The sequence below is a fragment of the Saccostrea cucullata genome, unplaced genomic scaffold (assembly GCF_032062105.1).
Source record: "Saccostrea cucullata isolate Sc308-1 unplaced genomic scaffold, CSIRO_AGI_Scuc_v1 ctg564, whole genome shotgun sequence".
Taxonomy (NCBI): domain Eukaryota; kingdom Metazoa; phylum Mollusca; class Bivalvia; order Ostreida; family Ostreidae; genus Saccostrea; species Saccostrea cuccullata.
In genome coordinates, this window is record NW_026928294.1 from 4,322 (window position 1) to 27,619 (window position 23,298).

General features: G+C 34.8%; 3 protein-coding genes and 1 long non-coding RNA gene across 7 annotated transcripts; 2 read left to right on the plus strand and 2 right to left on the minus strand.

The window, feature by feature from the left end:
* Window positions 1-4,419: 4,419 nt before the first annotated feature.
* On the minus strand, window positions 4,420-9,462 carry LOC134277086 (N-alpha-acetyltransferase 25, NatB auxiliary subunit-like). The gene is made up of 2 exons (XM_062759359.1): window positions 9,216-9,462; window positions 4,420-7,248 (listed from the first exon to the last, which is right to left on the minus strand). The coding sequence occupies exons 1-2, from the start codon at window positions 9,459-9,461 to the stop codon at window positions 4,576-4,578; spliced, it is 2,919 nt and encodes a 972-aa protein (XP_062615343.1). The 5' UTR covers window position 9,462; the 3' UTR covers window positions 4,420-4,575.
* LOC134277087 (uncharacterized) lies at window positions 9,438-11,736 on the plus strand. The gene is made up of 2 exons (XM_062759360.1): window positions 9,438-9,696; window positions 11,142-11,736. The coding sequence occupies exon 2, from the start codon at window positions 11,155-11,157 to the stop codon at window positions 11,563-11,565; it is 411 nt and encodes a 136-aa protein (XP_062615344.1). The 5' UTR covers window positions 9,438-9,696; window positions 11,142-11,154; the 3' UTR covers window positions 11,566-11,736.
* A 4,926-nt stretch (window positions 11,737-16,662) lies between these two features.
* LOC134277076 (uncharacterized) lies at window positions 16,663-19,804 on the plus strand. 4 transcript variants are annotated; one of them, XM_062759346.1, is made up of 2 exons: window positions 16,663-16,891; window positions 19,094-19,804. In XM_062759346.1, the coding sequence occupies exons 1-2, from the start codon at window positions 16,877-16,879 to the stop codon at window positions 19,547-19,549; spliced, it is 471 nt and encodes a 156-aa protein (XP_062615330.1). In that variant the 5' UTR covers window positions 16,663-16,876; the 3' UTR covers window positions 19,550-19,804. The 4 variants fall into 4 exon arrangements, with proteins under 4 accessions (XP_062615330.1, XP_062615328.1, XP_062615331.1 ...); XM_062759344.1 differs by lacking the exon at window positions 16,663-16,891 and adding an exon at window positions 17,279-17,400; XM_062759347.1 differs by lacking the exon at window positions 16,663-16,891 and adding an exon at window positions 18,066-18,246.
* A 1,112-nt stretch (window positions 19,805-20,916) lies between these two features.
* Window positions 20,917-23,245, minus strand: LOC134277102 (uncharacterized). Its single transcript, XR_009994186.1, has 2 exons — window positions 23,216-23,245; window positions 20,917-21,941 (listed from the first exon to the last, which is right to left on the minus strand). It is a non-coding gene; the product is annotated as an uncharacterized LOC134277102 (long non-coding RNA).
* Between the last annotated feature and the right edge of the window lie 53 nt (window positions 23,246-23,298).

The window sequence follows — 23,298 nt, forward strand, 5'->3', positions numbered from 1 at the left end:
TTGATATTTAAATATTTTAAGTACTCACATGTACTTGGAATAATCAAGCTTTGACAGTCCATGCATGTTGGGTCTTCAGAGAATGTCAACCAAAAATTAAGTCACAGTGACTTTTGAAATTTTATGGCTGTTTTTAACTATCTCAAGTACTTGCTTAGAATAATCATTTTTGACAGTTAATGCCTATTGGGTTGTCAGAGAATATCAACCAAAAAGTACGTCAAAGTGACCTACTATTGAAATTTTATGGTCATATTTTAAAATTACTTCAAGTACTTATTGGCTAAGAATCGTCAAACTTTTGTCTGGTAGTTGATGCATCTTGGGTCTATGGAGAATGTCAATTAAAAAATAGGCCAAGGTGACCTACTTTTATTAAATATCTTTCAAAATGGCACTTTTTAAAAAGTTTTTTTCAAAATTCAAGGAAAAGTACTATTTTTCTATAATCATGATGTAAGTAATGTCGTCTTAAAACATCTTATCTTATTTTACTGAACTTTTCATTTGACAATCTTTTTTCAAAGTTGACAGTTGATTATATTTAGTGGAAAATGGGTTTAATAACTAGAGCCATTAAAAATGAGTTATGAACATGAATGGGTCAAGTCTCCATTCTTCTTTAACGATTAAATGATGGAAATGTAAATGTGAAATCTATTTTATTTGTCAAAATACCTGTTCATTTGAATCACACTGACAGACATCGATAATGCATATACTTTGTAGCATATTGGTTAATGCGTTCGGTCTTGCAACAACTTTGTCAGTTGATGCATCTTGGGTCTTCGGAGAATGTCAGCTGAAATGTTATAGTCATGGTGACCTACTTTTTGGAGGAAATTTTAGAATATTTCAGGTACATCTAAGATAAGAATCTTCCAACTCTTTCAGTTGATGCATCATGGGTCCTCAAAATGTGTTAAAATAATAATCAGGTCATGGTGACCTTCTTTTGGAATTTCAAGGCATTATTTAAATATTTCAAATATTAAGAGTCTCAAGATAATCAAACTTTGTCATGATGCATTTTGGGGTCTCGGAGTAATTTTACCAAAAATTAGGTCACTATGACCTACTTTTGAAATCTCATGGCTATATCTTAATATGTTAGAGGCTTAGAATCCCAAAGCTTTGACAGTCCTTTTTATATTCTGGGCTTTTTCAGAGTGTTTTAACCAAAATGTATGTCTTGATAAGTTATGTTTGGAATTTCAAAAGTCAAATTTTGAAAACTTCCTGAAATGTGCTGAATTCAATAAATTGTACGAGAAATATAAGTTAACAGAAAATATTATAGTTCCAGAGCAGTGTATTCACAATTTCTGTTTTTATGGCAAACTAGTCCGATTTTATATCCAAAGAAAGAGGACAAAATGGACAAAATTTCAACAATTTAAGCTTTAAAATTTATAGAGATGTGTGTTAGGAACAATATTGACATATTTCATTGATATTATCATTCTACACATTATATCAAAATATTTATCCTGAACACACACTGTGATTTATTTAAAATATCGATGAAAAATGTACATTTTTCTGCAAAATTCATAAAAAACTGAAATTACTGTCATAAATTTGTACATTTCATATGACGTCATAACTTATGAAATTATTCAGTGCTTTGAAGTCTCTGCATATACCTTGAAAACTTAATTAAATAAATCAAAGTTTGCCCAGGAAAATATAGTTCTTTGTCCAGCATTTTGTAAACTTTTCACATTTTCTTCTTCTCAAGAACTGCCAATTTCAACCAAACTTGCTACAAAGTATCCTTGGGTGAAAGGAAGAGAAAAGTAGCAGTGAAGGGCCACACCCTTTTCCAAGGGGACTTTAAAAAGAAAAATTAATAGAAAAATTTTAGCTCACCTGATCAAGGCAAAAACCGATGCACAGAATTATGTATCTTATGTCGTCGTTGTCGTTGTCGTTGTGTGCTTTTCACATTTTATATTCAAGAACCACTGGGCCAATTTCAAAAACTTGCCACAAAGTATCCTTGAGTGAAGGGAGTAGCATTTTGAAGGGAATTTCAAGGGAAATTTCATGATTTTAGAGAAAAATTATTGGCAAAAAAATGTTCTTCGAAATCAAAAACCACTGGGCAAAGAATTATGAAACTCATGTGGAATCTACTTGTGTGCCAAGTTATATTGAAATTGGACCCCCGGGGGAAGGAGTAGCATTTTGGCAGAATTTCAAAGAAATTTACATAGGAATATATAGGAAAAATCTTTAAAAATCTTCTCAAAAACTGATGCACAGAAAGATGAAACTCATGTGGAATCATCCTTGTGTGATTTAAGTTATGTTCATGTCATGAAACTGTAGGGCGGGGCCAAAGCATCAAAGTTTTACATAGGAATATATAGGTAAAATCTTTAAATAATCTTCTTCTCAAGAACCATTGAAACAGGAAAGATGAAACTCATGTGAAATTATCCTCAGGTAGTGTAGATTCAAGTTTGTTGAGTCATGACCCCGGGGTAAGGGTGTGGCAAAAATGGCCACCACAGTTTTAATAGAAATATAGAAACCTTTTAAGCTCAGTTGGAAAGCTGAAGTGAGCTTTTCTGATCACATTTTGTCCGGAATAATGTCTGTCTGATTAAGTCTCTTGTCTGTAAACTTTTCACATTTGCAGTCTTCTTGAACCATGCCACATTTCAACCAAATGCCACAAAGTATCCTTGGGTGAAGGGGAAATTGTAAATGAAGGGCCACCCTCATTGAAGGGGAGAATTGGGAATTAATGAAAATTTCTATTTTTAAAAACTTCTTAAGAACCACTGTGCCAGGAAAGAAAAACCAATGGAAACAATCAGGTATGTATTCAATTTTATTCAAATCATACCCCCCGGGGTTGTGTGCCAAAATATATCAAAGTTTTACATAGAAATATATAGGAAAATTCTTTAAAGACCATTTCAAGAATGACAAAGCCATAATTTCATATTTATATGGAAATGCTCAGGTAGTGTTTCAAGTTTGTTCAAATCATGACCCCCGGGGGTAGGGCGGGGCCAAAATGGCCAACAAAGTTTTACATAGAAATATATAGGAAAATTCTTTAAAAATCTTCTTTTCAAGAATGACAAAGCCATAATTCATCATATTTATATGGAAGCATGCTCAGGTAGTGTGTGCCAAGTTATATTCAAATCATGACCCCCTAAAACCAAAGTTTTACATAGAAATATATTGGAAAATTCTTTAAAAATCTTCTTTTTTAGTAATGACAACAGCCATCAAAAATTCATCAGATTTATATGGAAGCATGTAGTCTACTTGTGTGCCAAGTTATATTGAAATTGGAACAAATCTTTAGGAGTTTTAGTAGAAATATATAGGAAAAAATTTCAGAATGACAAAATAATTCTATTTTATATGGAAGCATGCTCAGGTAGTGCAACACCGTTCATCAAAATCAAAAATCGATGCACAGAATATATGTAAAAATCTTAGTGTAGTCTACTTGTGTGCCAATTTATATTCAAATAGAACTAAAACTGTAGGAGGAGTAGCATTTTGAAAGAATTTCAAAGAAATTTATATTTTTAGTAACCATGGCAACACCGTTCATCGAAATCAAAAACCGATGCAAAGAATTATGTATCTTAGTGTAGTCTACTTGTGTGCCAAGTTACAATGTATATTGAAATCGGACCAAATCTGTAGGAGGAGTAGCATTTTGAAAAATTGTTTACAGACTTCAAAGCCGGATGAATTTATATCGAAATTGCTCTTCTGGTAATCTGACTAGTAGAGTTCAAAAATGTTGCCAATAACTTGGTGGCTATTGGCACCAGTAAACTTTCAGTTCCTTGTATCAAGACCTCTCTTAATACCAACTTTGAATCTGCACTTCTACTAAAGAGGAATCATTCAAATAATGAAGAAACCAGATTAGTGAATCATAATTTTCGAACTGATACATATACTCGGTAGAACGATGTGTATTCTAATCCCCATTTCATCTTGAGAATTACCGATACTGCATCCAAATAGAGGCTTGAATGATAATCCTGCTTTATCACACTTTTGATGGCCTGTCTTGAACATTTTAATTCCATTTTCCTCACACCTGGAAATAGCAGGCCTTTATATCACAGGTCATGGCTACATAAATTTTTATATTATACATGTACATTAGTAAAAAAAAATTGACTGCCCAGAATTCATGCGCACAAGGTTCACTGTAACGTTTTTGTATAAAAACATTCAGCATATTAAATATTAGTACTGTATGGAGTGTAACATTGAAAATTTTCACCCCTTGAAAACATTTGTCAACCTTGTCTGCACTTCGGTTGACAATGGTTTTCTTGGGGTGAGAAATTTCAATATAATTACACTCAACAACATGCAATATTAATATAAAATATTCTAACACTTCATGAAAAAAAAAAAATGATACCTGTATAAAACCATTGTATATTGATCAATCAAAACAAAAAATACATCCCAATGGTATCAAAATCAGTATTGATAATGTTCCAAGCTCTGGAGTAAGTCAGATTGTGTGGTCTTTTAAAAACCCTTTCATAGTAATATATTCTATAAAATGTAATGTCACAGTCTTAGACTACTGAAATATTGTAATTTGTTATGGATGATTTCGCACACTTCTCGGGATGAAGTCTGGTAACTAGTCTCAATACCCTTCAACACCTCCTTCCTAACCTCGCCAGCCTCAGGAAAATCACTGTCCTCTGACTCGACTATACTCAGACTGCTCAAGTCTACCGATAATAGCACAGGGTCAAGGTCACGCATGGCTACATGCATGTCCTTGGCACAAGAGTCAAAACTAGCCACAAGCTTCGTAAAATTGGTGAAGACAGCAGGAAGTGGAGGGGGAGTCTCGGCTTTCTTCTTCCGACATCTCTTGTTCCATGAGGTCTTCAGTGGTTTTAAGATTTTGTGGCAGACCCCCGTTAAGATGGCTGAATGGGACAGAGTCTCCACCAGCAGAGAGAGGTTTTCGGCTACAGCAGCATTAATGGATTTCTTCCCATCGATTTCTGTCAACAGAGTACCTCTGTATTTGGTTAAAAGGCCTGTGAGAATTTCTGGAACTTTTTGGGAAGGTGATTCTTGTTTTTCATTTTCTGAGTGCTCTAAATCCTCTGACTGCAATTTGAACACATGTAAAATATACTCAATCATTGAACACACAACTTGGTAATGTCCATCTGCGAGATATTTGGATATCCGTGTAGGACTAGGGCCTTGTAGAGAGTAGTTGTAGACTTTGCTGAATTCCTTTTCATATTCTTTGACATGTTCACAAAGTTGTTTTCCAAGTGATTCTAGAATTTCATTTGTGGCCTTTTTCTCTGGATCTACTCCATTGTTCAAGTTTTTGGTGTTCGATCCCACTTGCTGACCAAGGCTTACGGCACAGGCAATAATTCGCAAAGTCAAACTTCTAATTCTCAGCCACGCTTTTTCTTCCTTAAAGGAGAAATCGGAGGCTGCTTTGGAGTTGTAGCATTCTTTTTCCCATGCTTCCATGATTCGCAGATCTCGATTATCACAGAGTTTATCAAAATCCGCAGCAGGTGCTCCTTCTTCCGACGGATCGATCTCCATGTAGGTCACCATCTGTTCCGCGCTCTGATGACTGGACGTCTCCAGAATCAGGTCCAGAAGCATGCTCTCTACTTTAGCACAAGCATATTGTAAGGAATTCTGTAATTTGTCCCTGAATCTCACAAACTCAAAGATTTTATTGAACGAGCCATATTTATATGCTGCAATCAAATACTCTGCTGTTTCTTTGTGGTTTACGGCAAAGAATTTGAGCATGCTTCCAAAGTTTGCACCAGCCGCGGCAAAATGTCCCAACCTGATCATGTGATTGGAAATGAGATACCCGAGTGTGTCGTTCATGATGTGTTTGACCTCTAGACTCTCGTACAGCTGCTGACAGGGGCCGTAAGCACCCAGTAGGGAGAACAAGTGAATGAGAAGCACCTTGAACTGGAAGTTGGCTGGACAGTTTTTGGAGCCTCTCTGGAGCTGGACAATGGCTTCTATAAGGTAATGCTGATCCTTTGTTTCCTCCCAAACTTCTACTAAAAGGTAAGCTGCCATCAGCAAGAAATTGTCAGAAAACTGAATGTCTGTGATAAGGAGATCCTTGCCAAACTCTAAGCCGTGGTGATACCTCTGTATACACTCTCTGGACAAAGCAAGTTTTTCTTCTGAGGTCTTGGTGTCAAGGATTCCAAGATACCTGGCCAACTGCAGAATGGTCAAGTGACGTTGCATAACTTTCATGTCCGAAGCGAACACAATGCTGCCATCAGTATTATGAAGATCTAGAGATTTTGTAAATAAGTCAATCATTTCCACTTGTTGTTGTTTTGTAATTAAATCAGTAAACAGTTTCATGTCATCATAACAACAGCTTTTGTCTCCAAATGTCTTGAAGTATTCTTGTAAAAGCTCCATGGGTGATCCTGTGGGTTCAATAGAAAGTTCCTTGTTTTCTCGAAGCATCCTGATCAGTTCTAGCTGTGCTAGATAAGGGCCCCGCAAAGGCCTCTCTCCTGAACAAGACGTAATGGTCTGACTAATGAATGCAGATGCCATCTCAATGCTGTGATCAGTTTCACAGTCTTCAGCATCCTGTGGTGGGGTCCATTTTGATTGCACAGTTTTCAAACAAGAAGAAAGATAGTCCTTCCAATACTGCCAATGATCTGGATTTTCTTTCAACAGAAACTTGAACTTTGCATTTGCTTCAGGCCATTTGCTTAATTCGGAAAACATTTCTGCAGCTTTCTTTTCCTTGAAGAAGGTTTCACTCGTTAGTTTTTCCCCTAAAGGCCCTGTTACTACTTCGTACGCTTCCTCCCACTTCCCGAGAAGATTAAGAATAATCAAGTACAGCTGTACTTCTGCCTCTGCATTGATCTTGTTCTCGTCGATGTATTTCTTGATCATCCTCTCGGCCAGTGGGAGGAACATTCCCTTTGCTAGCTTTTCATTATCGCTCGTCTGGCTCTGCATGACGATGCTCATCACAGCCCAGAAGTAGTACGGGTTCTTGTTGGGCTGGAGTCGATGGAGCAACATGGCCGTCTGCTGCTGTTTTTTGTAATCACCCAGGCGAACGTAAGCCATAAACAAAGCTGATAGAATATCCTCGTTTTCTGGACAATTCTTCCGGGCATTCTCATACAGGTCTGCGATGGCTTCCAGTCTGTACAGCTCTCTGTAACATATCGCCATTGCCTGCAAAATAAACAATAATATTATTAACATTCATAACACAAAGGTCTTCAACTTCATCTTTCCATAAGTTAACAAACAAGCACTTTATTATGAGGAATAACTCAGGCAGGTTGCCCCTCTGAAACAATGGACCACAGTCAATGCCAATAGCAAAATAACTGTTCTCCCAAATACCATGCTTCAACTAGGATTTAACTTGTTTTTGATATTATATGGCAAATTAACATTAGTGCATCCAGGCCGGGTCCAGTTTGGTTGTCTATTTAATCAATTCATGAACTGCCTTTAATGGGCCTTTCATACAGAAATTGAAAGGGAGTATTAACAGTGATTAAAACGAACAGTCAACATCTTTTTGAAAACTTGACTAAACATTTGTGATGGTTTGAGATGTGGATAACAGCCTGGGTAGCTCAGTCGGTAGAGCACCTGACTAGTAAATTGTAATGCAGGGTCCCGGCTTTGATTCCCGGTCCAGCCATACATTTTCTCCTTCTCTGTTACAGATTTGGTGCCGTTGACCACCCCTGGAATGGCAGGCGAAAGTCCTGCCAGGGGCTAACAAGAACTTGGGTTGTGTCTTTGAGGGTGAAGACCATTTATGGAGGGAGAAATGTGATGGTTTTGGCCATGGATATCGGCCTGGGTAGCACCTGACTGGTACTCAGCAGGGGTCTCAGGTTCAATTTCGGGTCCATCCATACATTTTCTCCTTTCTTGTTACACATTATTAATTAGCCTTGCGAAAGAGCAGTACAATAGTGCAGTTATCAGGTCCAGTCCAAAGACTACTGTAATTCACTTTTTATTCGCGAGAACTTTATTTTCGAGACAGTGTGCTCGCGAAAATTTAATTCTCACGTATAATTGTATTCCTTAGGATTATATAGAATAATAACTGCAATTCGTGAAAATTTTTTGTCTCGCTTATCAAGAATCAATGCTTATCTCGCGAAAATTTAGTGATTTACAGTATTTCTACCAACATATCTACATAGGTATTTAAACCTTCCCAAAGTAGCTATTTTTACCTACTTTTTGTATTATCTGCATTTTGTGGCCAAAAGAACAAACAGCACAACATGGTGAATACCATATTTTTTGAAACAGTCATTTTACATTAGTTTCTATGCGAAATTGATAATATACGAAGTAATCATTTTTTGGCCAAATTTTTGTCATATACATTATCAGTGTGACTGTATCAAGGAATTTTGTGCTCACCATGTTGCGCCATTCCTGCACTTGACCACAAACTGCAAGTACAGCAGAGAGTAGGTAAAAATTGCTACTTTGGATAGGTTTAAATACCTACGTAGTATTAATAGCTCCGTAGGTAGAAATAGTCTTTGGACTGGACCTGGTTATTATATGTAAGGGCTAATACACAACTGCGCTTGCCCCTATGGTCACAGGCGCGGATCCAGGAATTGAAGTTAGAGGGGGTGCCAAAAGTAGGCAAGGGGTCTGGGGGCCGCCTTGAGGCCCCCAGTGGGTCCAGAGCGAAGCCCCCGGAAGCTCCTGGGTTCAAGAGATTTTGTAAGGTAAAAATGAGGTCTACCAAGTAGACATATTTACATTTTCTAGACGAAATTGTGATTTACGTTAACTTTGACAATTTTAGCCTTGTGAAAGGGCAGTACAGTAGTGCAGTTTATTATCCAAGGGCTGAAGGGCTAACGCTAATACACAACTGTGTTTGCCCCTATGGTCACACTCTCAACTCATCAAATCTCATGCCATTAAGTTAAATTGTCATAAAATTATTCAAAAGTGAAAACACTGTGAATATTTTTACAGCACAAAAAGTGCAGCAAAACTTTTTTTTAAACTCTTATAAATGTATTAAATATGATTTATCTGCCCTTTGAATCAGACGGGCATTTCAATCCGTCAACTATTCATAGAGGCAGTTTGATTTGTAGTTTTCTTATTCAAACCAGAGACAGAATAAAAACAGCGCATGCCTGTAGTGTAGCTTCATCTGTAGGGTGTTGAGAATGGATTTCGTCTAGGATCACCGTGCTCTCATCATGACGACCGAGTCTCAACAAGGCAAGGGCCTTCAATACTTTAGCACATTGGAAGTATTTGTGTTTCTTTAGAGCTTTTTCTGCCTCCTGTATGGCTTTCTTGTTATTTCCGTTGTCCAGACAATCATAAATCGGACGAAGACGCCTTTCATTGACATCCACATGGCTACCGGATGCCATTTTTGGAAATGCAAACGTGTTTATGACATCGATTTTTAGATATACTCGGATAACGTGTTCTGAAGCGTTCATGAGATGCCGTTTTCCGGAATTTTCAATCTTGTTTCAAAATAGTTTGTCAATTAGGGTCAAACATCAGTTTCCAGTTTCATATCCATGAACAAGAAAGAAAATGTCATTGTAAACATTACGTCAGAAAAGAAAAAAGGAGGATCTGTTATGCACTGACATAAATGTAAGTGATATACAACTGCCAGTGAACCTATTTCTGTGATGGCGACGCCATCATAAAGTATTTCTATGGATGTTATCAGAGACTTATGTCCCTAATCAAGGTGATGTGATATTTTTGGCAGGGCTCTACATTAACTTTTTTTCCCTACTTGTTCATTCGTTTAAGTGACCAAGAAATTTACTTGTCCGAAATTCAACTTCACTTGTCAAAAAATTTTTCAATAAAATTTGATAGATGCGTGGTATAATTGTTAAATACAACAAACACATAAAAACGAAATTTATCCTGGCTTTCTGTTCTGACAACAACATAAAAGTTCGCAAGTGAACCTGTCAACATCAAACAGAATCCAAACTTCGCAAGTTCCATGCCTTTCCAATACAATGTAGTATGCAATTAGTGAACTTTGATCCCGATCAAACTCAATTAATAGCGATCCCTTTTGGGATTGAAGTCCGCTTTTATGTGCAGCTTCCATCTTGAAACTACCAATTAACTTTCACCAGTCATTCTTTTTATTATTTAGAGAATCCTTTACATTAAATGCAATTGTCCACATGGACAAGTGCCCAGCAATATTCACTTGTCCATAATTTTTTTTCACTGCTAGCGGACAAGCGTGAATGTCGAGCCCTGTTTGGAGATGACAACATTAAAAAGGTTGGGCCCAATTCCTTTTTCAGTAACTGTTATGCTAAACGGGAATTGTACATCTTCTCGGTTATTAAAAACATTACTATATACGGGACTTTTCATATTTAAATTTTTAAAAACATAATTCCACCAACTCCATTTATTACACCCTGCCTAATTGAAGACCTACAGGTAATTGAAGACCCAAGGAAGTCCTACAAAAATTGGGATTATATACATGTACAGCAAAACTGATATGATACCGTTTAATCCCTATTAACCGCCCCGAGCGCTTAGAAAAATGCAAAAAGGGGGCGGTTATTTTGGTATTCTCTTTATGATATTTAATGTCAAATTTTAACTTCAAGAAATCTTTTGAAAAAAAAAATAAATACAAGGAACCACTAAATTAATGTCAAACTTTACTTCAAGTGAAGATAGTCTACCCAAATTAAGCTAAATTTTTTATTTTTTACTGAGAAGTAGGATAATAGACACGTTTCATTTTCTTTTTCTTCAATTTTTTGATACAATTCTTCTTGATTTTAATCACTGTACAGGGGCCCTTATTTCCTGACAATTGAAAAAGACCTAAGGGGGCATTTAGAGGGTCAGGGGCGGTTAATAGGGATTATACGGTATTCTGATTGAGCTTGTCTTGATTATATTAAAAACACAAAAATTTAATGGCCACCATTGCTATTTTCAGTAACTTTTATGCTAAAATCTTTTTAGTACAATTGTTCAATCATTCCATAGTTTCATGGGTGAAATGGATTAGGGATGATTCTTCATTTTTTTTTCTTTTGAAGCAAAAAAATAGAAATGGCAGGTGTGATGGGAATGGCCTTTATTCCTTATTATAATCAACTAATGACAATCCTGGAGACAAATGATGAACTCAGGAAGAGTGCGAGGGGTATCTTCAAGCAAATGGCTTGGGCAGCAGGAGGGACGGCAGTAGGAGGAGTCCTTCTAGGCCCCCCAGGAGCCATGGTTGGGGGAGTAGCAGGATCCATGATTGGTTATATTTGTTCTGATGAGTACACAGCTATGATAAAAGTGTTACGTAATTTAAATGACGAGGAGAAACAGAAGGTTGTGAAGGCCGTACAGGAATTAGTCGGTACGTCCTCCATAGAGGCCCTCACTAGATTCATCTCACAACAAGTACAGAGGGACATGCTGCTGAAACTGTTGAGAGATTTTGTAGGTGACATTCAAAAAGGAGGATAAACTTGTATTTTAATCTAGTAGCAAAGAAGAATGAATTCCAGAGCCTTTATTTTTGCTGTATACATGTAAATATTTCTGTGTCAAATGAAATAAATCAACAAGTTTGTATTTAAATTCATATATCTAAATGTGTATATATAAATAAATCAAAGCATTTGTACATGTATTGTATGTATTATTATTTTATTACATAACATTGATTTTTCCTAAGTGATATAAAAAGTTTGTTTATACCTGTAAATACACTTGTTTAAGTCTTGTTTTACTTTTCAAAATCTTTTAGTATATTCATCATTTACATATTAAAGAATTCCATTATTATTTTATTACATAACATTGATTTTTCCTAAGTGATATAAAAAGTTTGTTTATACCTGTAAATACACTTGTTTAAGTCTTGTTTTACTTTTCAAAATGTTTTAGTATATTCATCATTTACATATTAAAGAATTCCATTTTTCTCAGTCCTGTATTTGTTTCATTTTGGATTAACTAGTATAATGAGATGAAGCTTAACTGTGACAGCTTTACCAAAATGTGCTATTTACTTGTCATGGTCAAACTAGTAAGTCGGTCTTACTCAAAAATGTGATCTGACACCAAGTCATCAGATGATTTCTGTACATTTCCAACCATTTTTTGGTACATACATGTAGCATCAATGGGTAAAGGACAACGAAAAAATTTGAATTTCACCCCCTCCCCAGCCACTCCACCCCTTGACTCTGAGTTGGGGGGGGTTAAAACCATGAAAAATGAAAGCAATCCAAAAAATCCTGCTCTTTACTCCTGGATATCAAGCAAACAAACTTTGCATAATTATAATTTAGTGTGGCCACTTACAATACCGGAACTTAATTGTGTAAGTTGTAATATGTAACTAATGAATGTATGAATTAGAAAACAATACATCATAAAAAGATTATTTGTGAAATAAGTGGAACAAAATGTGTTTGTAAAACACTGATGCCCCGGTATGGCAGCTTATGGCAAAGGTTAAAGTTTCTCTAAAGCAAGTCAAACTCAAAGGTCAAGAGATCAAAGTATTATTACCCAAAGAAAGGTCTTGTGGCAATGGATATACCTGGTAAATATGAATGGCCAAGCACCAACCATTCAAAATTTATGGTAAATATTAATGTTTTCTAAAAGTGGGACAAACTCTAAGGTCAAGGTCAAATGGTAAAAACTAATGATATGCAGGGGAGGACCTTGTCATAAGAAATTTACCTGCAAAATATAAAAGCAAAATGCCTCAACTGTTAAAAAGAAGATTAAAATTTTTCAAAAGTATGTCAGGGTCAAAATTGTTGGTACCAAAAGGAAGGTCTTGTCATAAGGAATACAGGTATGTATGTAAATTTGAAATCTTAGTGCCAATTGTTCAAAAATTATGGCCAAGGGCAATGTGATTTCTAAAGTGGGTCAAACTCCAAGGTCAAGGTAAAAAAATATTTACACCCAGGGATGAAAATACATGTGAAATATGAAAGTCCTGTCAACAATTGTTCAAAAGTTGGCCAACGTATTTGCAAAAGTGAGTCAAACTCCTAGGTCAAGGTCAATAGGTCCAATATGTTGGCACCCAAATGAAGGCCTTGTCACAAGGAATACACATGTGAAACATGAATGCCTCAGCTCCAACCAGTCAAAAAGTATGGATTTTGCGGACAAAAAGACAGACGGTCGGAATGGGCAAAAACTATATACTCCCGAATCTTCAATTACGGGGCATAAAAAAAAAAACGAATTTAAAGTTTGAAATTTGGGAGAGGGTCCTCAGACACCTCTGGGCCATGACAGACACCTGAGGATCCTGCTGCAACCTGTCACCAAAGGTGATTTTCTTACAGAATACATTTTTTTATATGATTTGGATACGTGCATATCAATTATAGCAGAATGTGTGTTTAATTTGTAGCATTTTCTGTTGAAATAATTTCTACATGATTTCTACATGAAATTTAGTGGGTGCGTCAGAGTACTACGGTTGGCTGACAAAAGTTACCACTGGTAGAATTTTTTACCATTGGTAAGCCAATGGTACCAAAGTTTGCCGAAAAAATTTACCATAGGTAGATTTTACTGCAGACGAACTAGAGATCTGTTAGCGATGGTAACTTTTTTAGTGACATCAAACAAAATGGGGGGTACTGATCGAGTTCATCCTACTTAACAGAGAACCTGAGAGATCTCTAGGTTTACCAGGTGGTATTTGGTAAATTCAAATAAATTTTATGCATAATTGAGTTCATTTTTACTCTATAAATCGTTTTCTATCTATAAAATTTATATTAACAAGATTATTCTATGAAAGTTTTCCCTCGGGAAAAAAGTTGAAAAAGTAACAAATCATTTTAATGTTTTTACCACACCTATATACATAAATTCTGTGTATGAAAGGTCTTTTTTTACTGAAAGTTTCAGAATCTTTTTAAGTGTATTTAATGTAGAATCAAAATTTTATTTATTTAATTATTTTACATTTGACAATCCGGAAGACAAGTTGGAAAAAAATTCTGTTTGTGGAGAAGTACTTTTCTGTATTAAAAAAGTATTTCTGAAAACATGCTCTTGCTGCAAAATGATGCTCGAAGCAAGAATAATAATCTTGGTTTGACATTTCCTTCTAAGAAATCTGTCATTGTTAACAATGGTATATACCAATGTCACAAATGGTACACTAATGGTGCCATTGTTAACATCTGTGAGTTTCCTACCAACTCTACCCAAAACTCGTTCAGAGTACATATGGGTCCAATGGTACCAACGGTACAAATTGTTACCATTGGCAAAGAGGTGAGGGTACCACTGGAGATACTCTGAACGCACCCATTATGTTTAACTGAAAAACATTTGGGTCCCAAACTTATACTGTGCACCACTGTTTGTAACTTGTGACTAGTCCTGTATATACCGGGTATTGTCATCGGTGATAAAATGCTTCTAACGCCACTGTACATATTGTCGTCCATCGTCACATATTGTCGACGATTCAAAAGTATGAATGTACAACATGTCGCCGGCGATAATATGTGCCTACAATATGTGCACATATCGTCCAAAAATATTTACAGTTAAATTTTTAGGGATTCTGTTTTAATTTTTTTTTTTTGAATGCGATATCACAATATTATTTTTGATATACAAAAGACGGAAACGTACAAATCCCTTAAATACTATTTTTCACACATTGTGATGAGTTTAATCATTGACACTGGTTCGTTTAGTACCACGTTTCAAAGTATAGAAATGTGGATAGTCCAGTACTCTCTAAATATTTTTTTAAGCAAATCTGATTTACCTGTACTTCCTAAAGATAAATATTTCACACGTAAAAATGAACATGATTTTTGCAGGCATATGTCGTTCAAATATCAAAATTATTTTCCAGTTATTGTGGTTGATCACATCGTCGCAATCCACGGCCAAAGTGTACTATCCTCTCAAATACAGAGAGAGAGAGAGAGAGAGAGAGAGAGAGAGAGAGAGAGAGAGAGAGAGAGCTAGCTAGCCTATATGCGGACTCCGGACCGTGGGCTGGCTTGAGACAATGGGTTGATCAGCAAATACTCGGATTGACGAGTAATACCCTTTGTTTAAAATAAGACATTTATAACCTAATGATATTTTAAAGAGGGTGTTGCAGAAACTCGCGATTATTCCCTATATATCGAGAAGGACATTTAAATACCCTCGTTATGTCTTATTATAGATACAGCTACCTAGGAAAATACAGCAAAACATCATTTTGCACGAAAAAGGTTGGAACAACAAAAAGCACAATGGCTAAAGCAGAATTTTGAAATATATACTGTAGACATCATGCGAAAATATTTTTTTCATGAAATAAAACTGCGTCCCATAATCACACTGTTGGTTTTTCAAATATCATATAAAAATTAAGAGACCAAAATTGCAATAACTACAGTTTGTAAAAAAAAAAAATAAAAAATATATTATTCAAACAATACAGTAACTTTATTTTCCAAGACAAAACAAATAAAGCATTAGTTTTAAGTCAAAGCATATCAAGGAAAACAATTTAATCCTGCATTTTTAATATATAGATTAGTTATTACTCAATTAATTCTTGACATCCACCTCCCACCTCTCTTTCAAAATATATGTAATTTCATCGCACTACCATTAAATATGGAAAAAAATGCAAAAAGAGAGAGAGAGAGAGAGAGAGAGAGAGAGAGAGAGAGAGAGAGAGAGAGAGAGAGAGATTTTTGCGTTTTTCAAAAATATGCGAAACAAAAATCGGAAATGGCAGTTTTGAAGAAAATTCCTGCCTCTTTGTGTATATATCAAAATTATTTTGTTTCAAGGAGGCACTTTTTCAGAACAATGGGGATTCCCTATTTAAAAAACGGAAAATCTTATATATTTTGCCGTAAGAGTAATTTTCACATAATTCTATGGCAAATTGAAAGTCAATACACACCTTCCAAATATTGTTTCTCGTTGTGCTTTATATATTGTTGCATTTGAACAAAAATTATATGAGTTTCTGCAACATAAAAATTCTTCTTTTAATCTGCTACAGATTTAGGGAAAATAACAAAAGAACTGCAAATTTTGGCATAAGAAACAATTTATACATTTTTTCAGTGAAATTTTTTCCGTGCAAACTTCTGTTTGATTCTCCTTTACTTTCCCCTCCTGAATCATTCTACGTTTTGAAATATTTATTGGTGTGAATGCGATTTTATGTTGGCAATGATATCCCATTCAGGGACTGCAAACATACCGCACGATGCTGTTCATTCACCTTTTCATCCGTTTTCTCTCTCTCCCTCTCTCTCCTGAAATGGTTCAGGCGTTTGTCATAGCTGTTTTAAGAATGTCTTTGAGTTTGACATTGTCGTAATGTATATGACAAGACCCGTGTCGTTAAACTTTTATGTGAAATAATCTATAAAATTTAACTAGTTATTGTTCACTGAAGCATTTGGAGATGGACAATCTTAGTCAGACATTTTAACAAGCGTAGCCGTTTGTCTTCTCTCGCAGTCCATTACGGGAAATAGGAAGAAAGAAAGGTTGTCTTAATTAATGCTGTAAAACAAATTAGCTAATCTGCATATTTTGCTTATCGTGTCAGAACTATAAGAGGAGGAATTAATCAAATATTTATGATGTCATGTCGCAAATTTACTTTACGCAACATATCAAGGACGCGCTGGACAGCTTTTAACAAAGTGTTTTATCACCAGTAATTACAGGTACTTTACAATCCCGCGGGGCGGGGGAAATGGCCTAATAAAAAAACTGTCTCTTAGTGATACTGGGCTACGACGTCTCCATGTTACCAGTAAAGGTAATCTCTCTCTCTCTCTCTCTGCTTTCTTGAAATGGTTTAATTTGATTTACAATCTACTTTGTAACATGAAATTTTGCTTTTGAGTGAGTCTTAAACTTCAAAAGAAATTCATATTTTTGTTATTTATCCAAAAAAAAAAAAAATGACGAAGGGTAACATTTGTACATCCATTAATGTCAATATTGACACATTAATTTCACTAGTTCCCTATAAGTCGACAACACAATAGTACCCGAGGTGTGCTGTGAGATTAGCTGGACTATCTCGAGGTCGATATGAAATCAATCACGACAAAACATCGATGATGATGATTACGTCACTGATAACAGACACCTGGCCGGAGGAAGGGTGGCCTATATATATTAAGTCAACATATTGTTTATTATTGGGGTATTATCTATCAGACAGACAATATTTGGCTTCTTTTTTCTGCAAACACTTGTGTGAACAACAAAGTCCAAATGAAAAATCATTTTCTCAGGAAAAATACAATTTTTGGGAGGAAGGTAAGGGTAAAAAAAATTACTGCATGGTGAATTGAAAAAGCGGTTTATTTTCAAAAAGAAAAAAAATCAGACATGCTTGAAATAAAATAAGATTTCATTTTACTATGTCAAGGAAGTTAAATCATAGTCCAAAATCAATCAAGCATACTTCACAGCTGTTCGATCGCTGAACATGGTTGAATGATTAAAATAGATTAGATCCTATCTCACTGCTATAATTGGAATCGTGAGTCGCACTGTATGGAAGTGATTGTTGACTGAAAGTTAATCAAAAAGAAAATTATAAAAAAGGAAAGGGTAAGTTTAACCTGTCCACACCTTGTAATTAAATAATTAATTATAATTTATAACTATATAACTTATTTATTTATTTTTAAATGGAGGATATGAAAGTTCTTTAAAAATGTGATTGCTGTCTGTAATCAGATGATTTGTTTCCTGAAATTAGATTCCAGGAACTTTATATCTTTGACAACAGCAGACAATCGGTCTACAATAAACCAAACTTACTTAAACGATATTATTGTTACTGCGTTTTTCAACATGCATAATGATGTTTCAAAACAAAAAAAAGGGCAGACAGATCAACAATTTATTATTAATTAACGGAAATCTATGAGCCCCACCCACTTATTAAGAGTAGATTCTCAGAATAATAGTTTTTTTGACATATTATGCGTCTGTCTGTCGCAGCGTGACATTGGAGGAATCCATTAATTGACATTTAGGTGATGAAAATGAAGGTCCTACTTGTATTAAAATTAACTTTCTATCCCCTTCAGTGTTCACGGTTATTTGTTCTAAAGTAAGTGCACGTATATCTAACTAAATACTACAGAAAAAGAGGTAGGTAGGACATGCTTATATGTATTCTTTGTTTCGTGCTTTCGTCATCGTGGTACATGTATTAATTTTAAATTCAAATACTAGTACATGTACATAAAAATGTAAAATTTTTCGAACTCCTATTGTTCATCGTTTAATAAAAATGCTTAACCGTTTTACGTTATCGTTGAGGACCTTATTTATAAAAGTAACTATTTATTTAATTTATGTACTTGGGTACACAGATTTTTCAGGGACAGCGGGTGGGGAAACATTATGTCCGATTGATTGATGATGGCGTAACCCACAGGTCAACCCAACTATTGTATGTCATTATATAATTTATTTTCCTGATTTTATATTCGTATAGAGATTAAACTATTTATATATCCCCCCTTTGGAGCGGCGTTCTAACAAACTATTGTCATTATATGACGACGAGCAAGAGGTCACTATATTTAAACTCTGGGTCAAAAGGTTATGATGTATAGTATAAGGATCGGGTATAACAAAGCTTAACTTTAATGCTACGTAATGTTTGGACATTGCGCAACACTATGTCCACAGTGTCTATATTGACCTTTATAAGTCAGGGGAGTTCAAGTACCCTTATCCAAAATCACTGAACATAAGAGTAGGTTCACAATATTATACTAATGAACCTAATTATTGGTGATCCTACAGTTTTGCTTTGTCATTGTCTTAACCACATATGTAAGGGTTGAACTATACCTGATTATATAAGGGCGGGGTGCTAGAATTCTGTGATAAATGTAACTTGTCAGATCTTGACTTCCAGGACAATTCTAATTTTGATGATTGATTTTCTTAACGAATTCACTTCATTGTTGGTTTTATTCCATTCCAGATGAAGCACTATCCTTCCGAGATTCCGGACTCTGGGTGGGTGAGGCCCACCATCGTCTTCATGGACAACAATGACAGATACGTCCGCCAGTGGCTTCTGGACTGTGAAAAATACAGTGTTCAAAGTGTGAACAATGAGGAAAAACCAGACTATCCCCCCGCCTCACAGAGCGACGCCAGTGAAATTTACTGCGAGGTGGCAGACATTGCAACAGATGACCGGAAAGAAATTCAGAGGTGGTCCACATGGCGAATCAAAGTGAACGAACAACTGATCAATAACGTATTGGTCGTGGACCAGTTGTACGCGGAAATGGACAGTGACGTCAAAGAGGATGTGCCGTCCAGCGCCAATTGTTTCCAGGAAGCTTCCAAAAGCATGCGCAAATCCTCAACAGACTTATCGCTGCCGGATTTCACCGTGTACGGAATACCCCGAGTCCGACTTGGAAAGTAAATGTGAATTTTGGTTACAATGTAATAATTGTTACTTATTACAATCACAGTGCAATAATACGTGACAGTGGTTTAGTATCAAATGGCAGTGTTCTGTATAACTGACACAAAATACCACAATACCTGCCCCAGTAGTGCTTTCACATTTGATAATATTCTCGTTTTCCTGTTTATGTGCATGTTTCAAGTCATATTTCTCAACTGTGTAGAGTGGAAATGTATGTGCTTTCATCATTTTTATTAAATAAAGAAATAAATAATATCTTTCACCAATAGATATTCTGTTTGTTCTAAATTTTGACTGTTTCTGTTTTAATATATATACGAATATAGTTTGATCACTGAATAAGACAATTAAGAGTGCGATCAGCTGACATTTCTAATCAATCAAAAGCCATTTTAAAAATCAAAGTTAATCACTGCAGGTTAACTATAGCACGTTTATTGCAAAAAAATAATCCATTAATCATGCATTTTGTAATTAATCATTGACTTATCTTATCTGACAAGTGTTCACGTCATTTGATCTTATCTTCAAATCTGTTGTCATTACAACATTAATCTTTTTATGATCCGATTTTGGATCAGGATGTACAAGACGCACGTGGTCGTTGGAGCTAAGAAAGCAAAACAGCTGATATCCCAGAGGCACGCTGCTACACGTTACGGACGATTGCTTCATCCTATTCACAGACCATTTGTAAAATGGATTATTATAATTATTTATTCTTATATATTTTTTTGGTATCTATAAATTTTAATCATATCATTATTTTAGAGTAAATATGCTTTAAACACCTTTCTGTATGAGAAAGTTTTTGTCCTAATGAAAACGTGTGTGAAGTCATCTGTTGTTTTATCCAGCCAAAAACAGTTCTAAGCACGGGACATTCGACAAATCTCGGCTAATCTACTGAAATGTGCCGAGAGAAGCTGGGGGTATGTGATGGAATTCTGTGGTAAACTGATAACTATCTCAGAAGCTCATTGGTTGGAATTAATTTATCAAGAATGAATTTTTGATAAATAAAGTCACTACAAACGGGAGCAATTAATTTAAATTAAATGAGGTTGAGTGTATGGTTAAATAAATAACAAAAATTTTCATACCTGTAAGATTTATTTCACTGACAGTCGTAAACAATCAGTAAAACAGGCATTACTAGTAACAAAGAGAAGTAATAATAAATTTAACTTGAAATTCATACATAAAGTCAAAACATGGTAAAATGTTGCCTGATTTAAGAGTTCGGTAAAGATTTCTTAAAAAATTCAAGTTTCCATTCCTATAAAAAAAATTCTTTACAATGGAGCCAATAACACCTGCCAGTTTATATATTTTATTTATATATTTAATACCTACAAAGAATTATTTATGAATATACAATACTGTAAGTTTCAACATATCAGGTTTTAAAATAAAATTCACATTGACTGTACATACCATATTATATACAGGTATACCTTCAAAGCAAAGTATTTGACTCAGAAACATATATATCATTATATGCTCAACAAGTGAGTAAACATGGAAATGAGAACATACACAATGAGACACACTAATATGAAGCATTCACTCTGAATTCCTCAGCTCTGAGCTTATGCAATCTTATTTTATAATAAATACACATTTATAACACCACAATATATTAAGTTTTTCTCCCACACTCTGAAAGCCCTTTGTATTACATTCATTATCTACATCCATATAACACACGTGATCAGAAAGTACCACTATCATGACTTTTCACTATGTAATCCCATTTAAAGGTTATATTACATTGATTTTGATTTTTTTAATTCAAGGGGTTCTACACACTGCTTAAAACATTTTAATATTATTCCAAAAACAAAACAAAATAAATTAAGAAATATGCTAAACATATACAGTTGAACTTTGGTATCTAGAAATACCATATCTCAAATATCACGGATATGTTGAAGTGATGTGGAAGTCCCAATTACATATTCTTTAAGTATTTTACACTTGATATTTTGAATCATTGGATATCTCGAAGTTTTTCCTAAGCCCCATCAGGTTCAAGATACTAAGCAAATTTTGACTGTATATGCTTTTGTCACCAACAGATTTCAACATATTATAAATGACAAATATATAAACTTTTTATCCATATTTCAATAAAATTGTCAGAAATATTAAATAAAAGTTACACAGTTTAAATAAAATTCAAGAAATTTATTGACAATACAATGCATACTTGGGTCCCTGCCTTTGTAGTACCAGTTACCTTGTATAGTTTCTGATTAAATGAGAAATCTCTCATGTCGGATCTACCAGGGACTTCATCATTGTCCATTCTATCACAGAATGGCGTGTCGTCTTCATTCAGCGGTCCAATCAGTGTCCACTACTTAGCCAGGAGATGATCAATCTGAAAAGATAACAGATAAGCAATTCAAAAAACTTAATATATTTATATTTATACATACACATTCATGAAATAATCAACATAATCAATGTGTTTTTCTACCTTCTGCATGATCAAATTATCTCTAAACTTGTTTATTTTTGTAACATTTTTTGTGAGGATGAGTACTTATAATCTATTCCAGAATTTGACTATTTGCAATTCATATGAAGTGACCAATCAGAATTTGACTACCTTTAATTTATATGAAGTGATCCATCAGAATTTGACTACCTTTAATTTATATGAAGTGATCCATCAGAATTTGACTACCTTTAATTTATATGAAGTGATCCATCAGAATTTGACTACCTGTGATTTACATGAAGTGACCAATCAGAATTTAACTACCTGTAGTTTGTATTACTGACCAATCAGAACTTGACTACATGTAATTTATATGAAGTGACCAATCAGAATTTGTTAACCTGTAATTTGTAAAACTGACCAATCAGAATTTGTCTACCTGTAATTTATATGAAGTGGCCAATTAGAATTTGTCTACCTGTAATTCATATGAAGTAACCAATCAGAATTTGACTACCTGTAATTTGTAACCTGCCCAATCAGAATTTGACTACCTGTATTTTGTAAAACTGAACAATCAGAATTTGACTACCTGTAATCTGTAAAACTGACCAATCAGAATTTGACTACCTGTAATTTGTAAAACCAACAAATCAGAATTTATCTACCTATAATTTGTAAACCTGACCAATCAGAATTTGACTACCTGTAATTTGTAAAACTGACTAATCAGAATTTGACTGCCTGTAATTCATATGAAGTGACCAATCAGAATTTTACTACCTGTAATTTATATGAAGTGACCAATCAGAATTTGACTACCCGTAATTTATATGAAGTGAACAATCAGAATTTGACTACCTGTAATTTATATGAAGTGACGAATCAGAATTTGTCTATCTGTAATTTATATGAAGTAACCAATCAGAATTTGACTACCTGTAATTTGTAAAATTGACCAATCAGAATTTGACTACCTGTAATTTGTAAAACTAACTAATCAGAATTTGTCTACCTATAATTTATATGAAATGACCAATCAGAATTTGTCTACCTGTAATTTATATGAAGTGACCGATCAGAATTTGTCTACCTGTAATTTATTTTGAAGTAAACAATCAGAATTTGTCTACCTGTAATTTATACTGAAGTGACGAATCAGAATTTGTCTACCTGTAATTGGTATTACTGACCAATCAGAATTTGACTACCTGTAATTTGTACATCTCTTTGACGTCCTGAGATGAAACTTTCCAATGTCAACCAGATTTTCAGTCAATTACCCATTTTTATT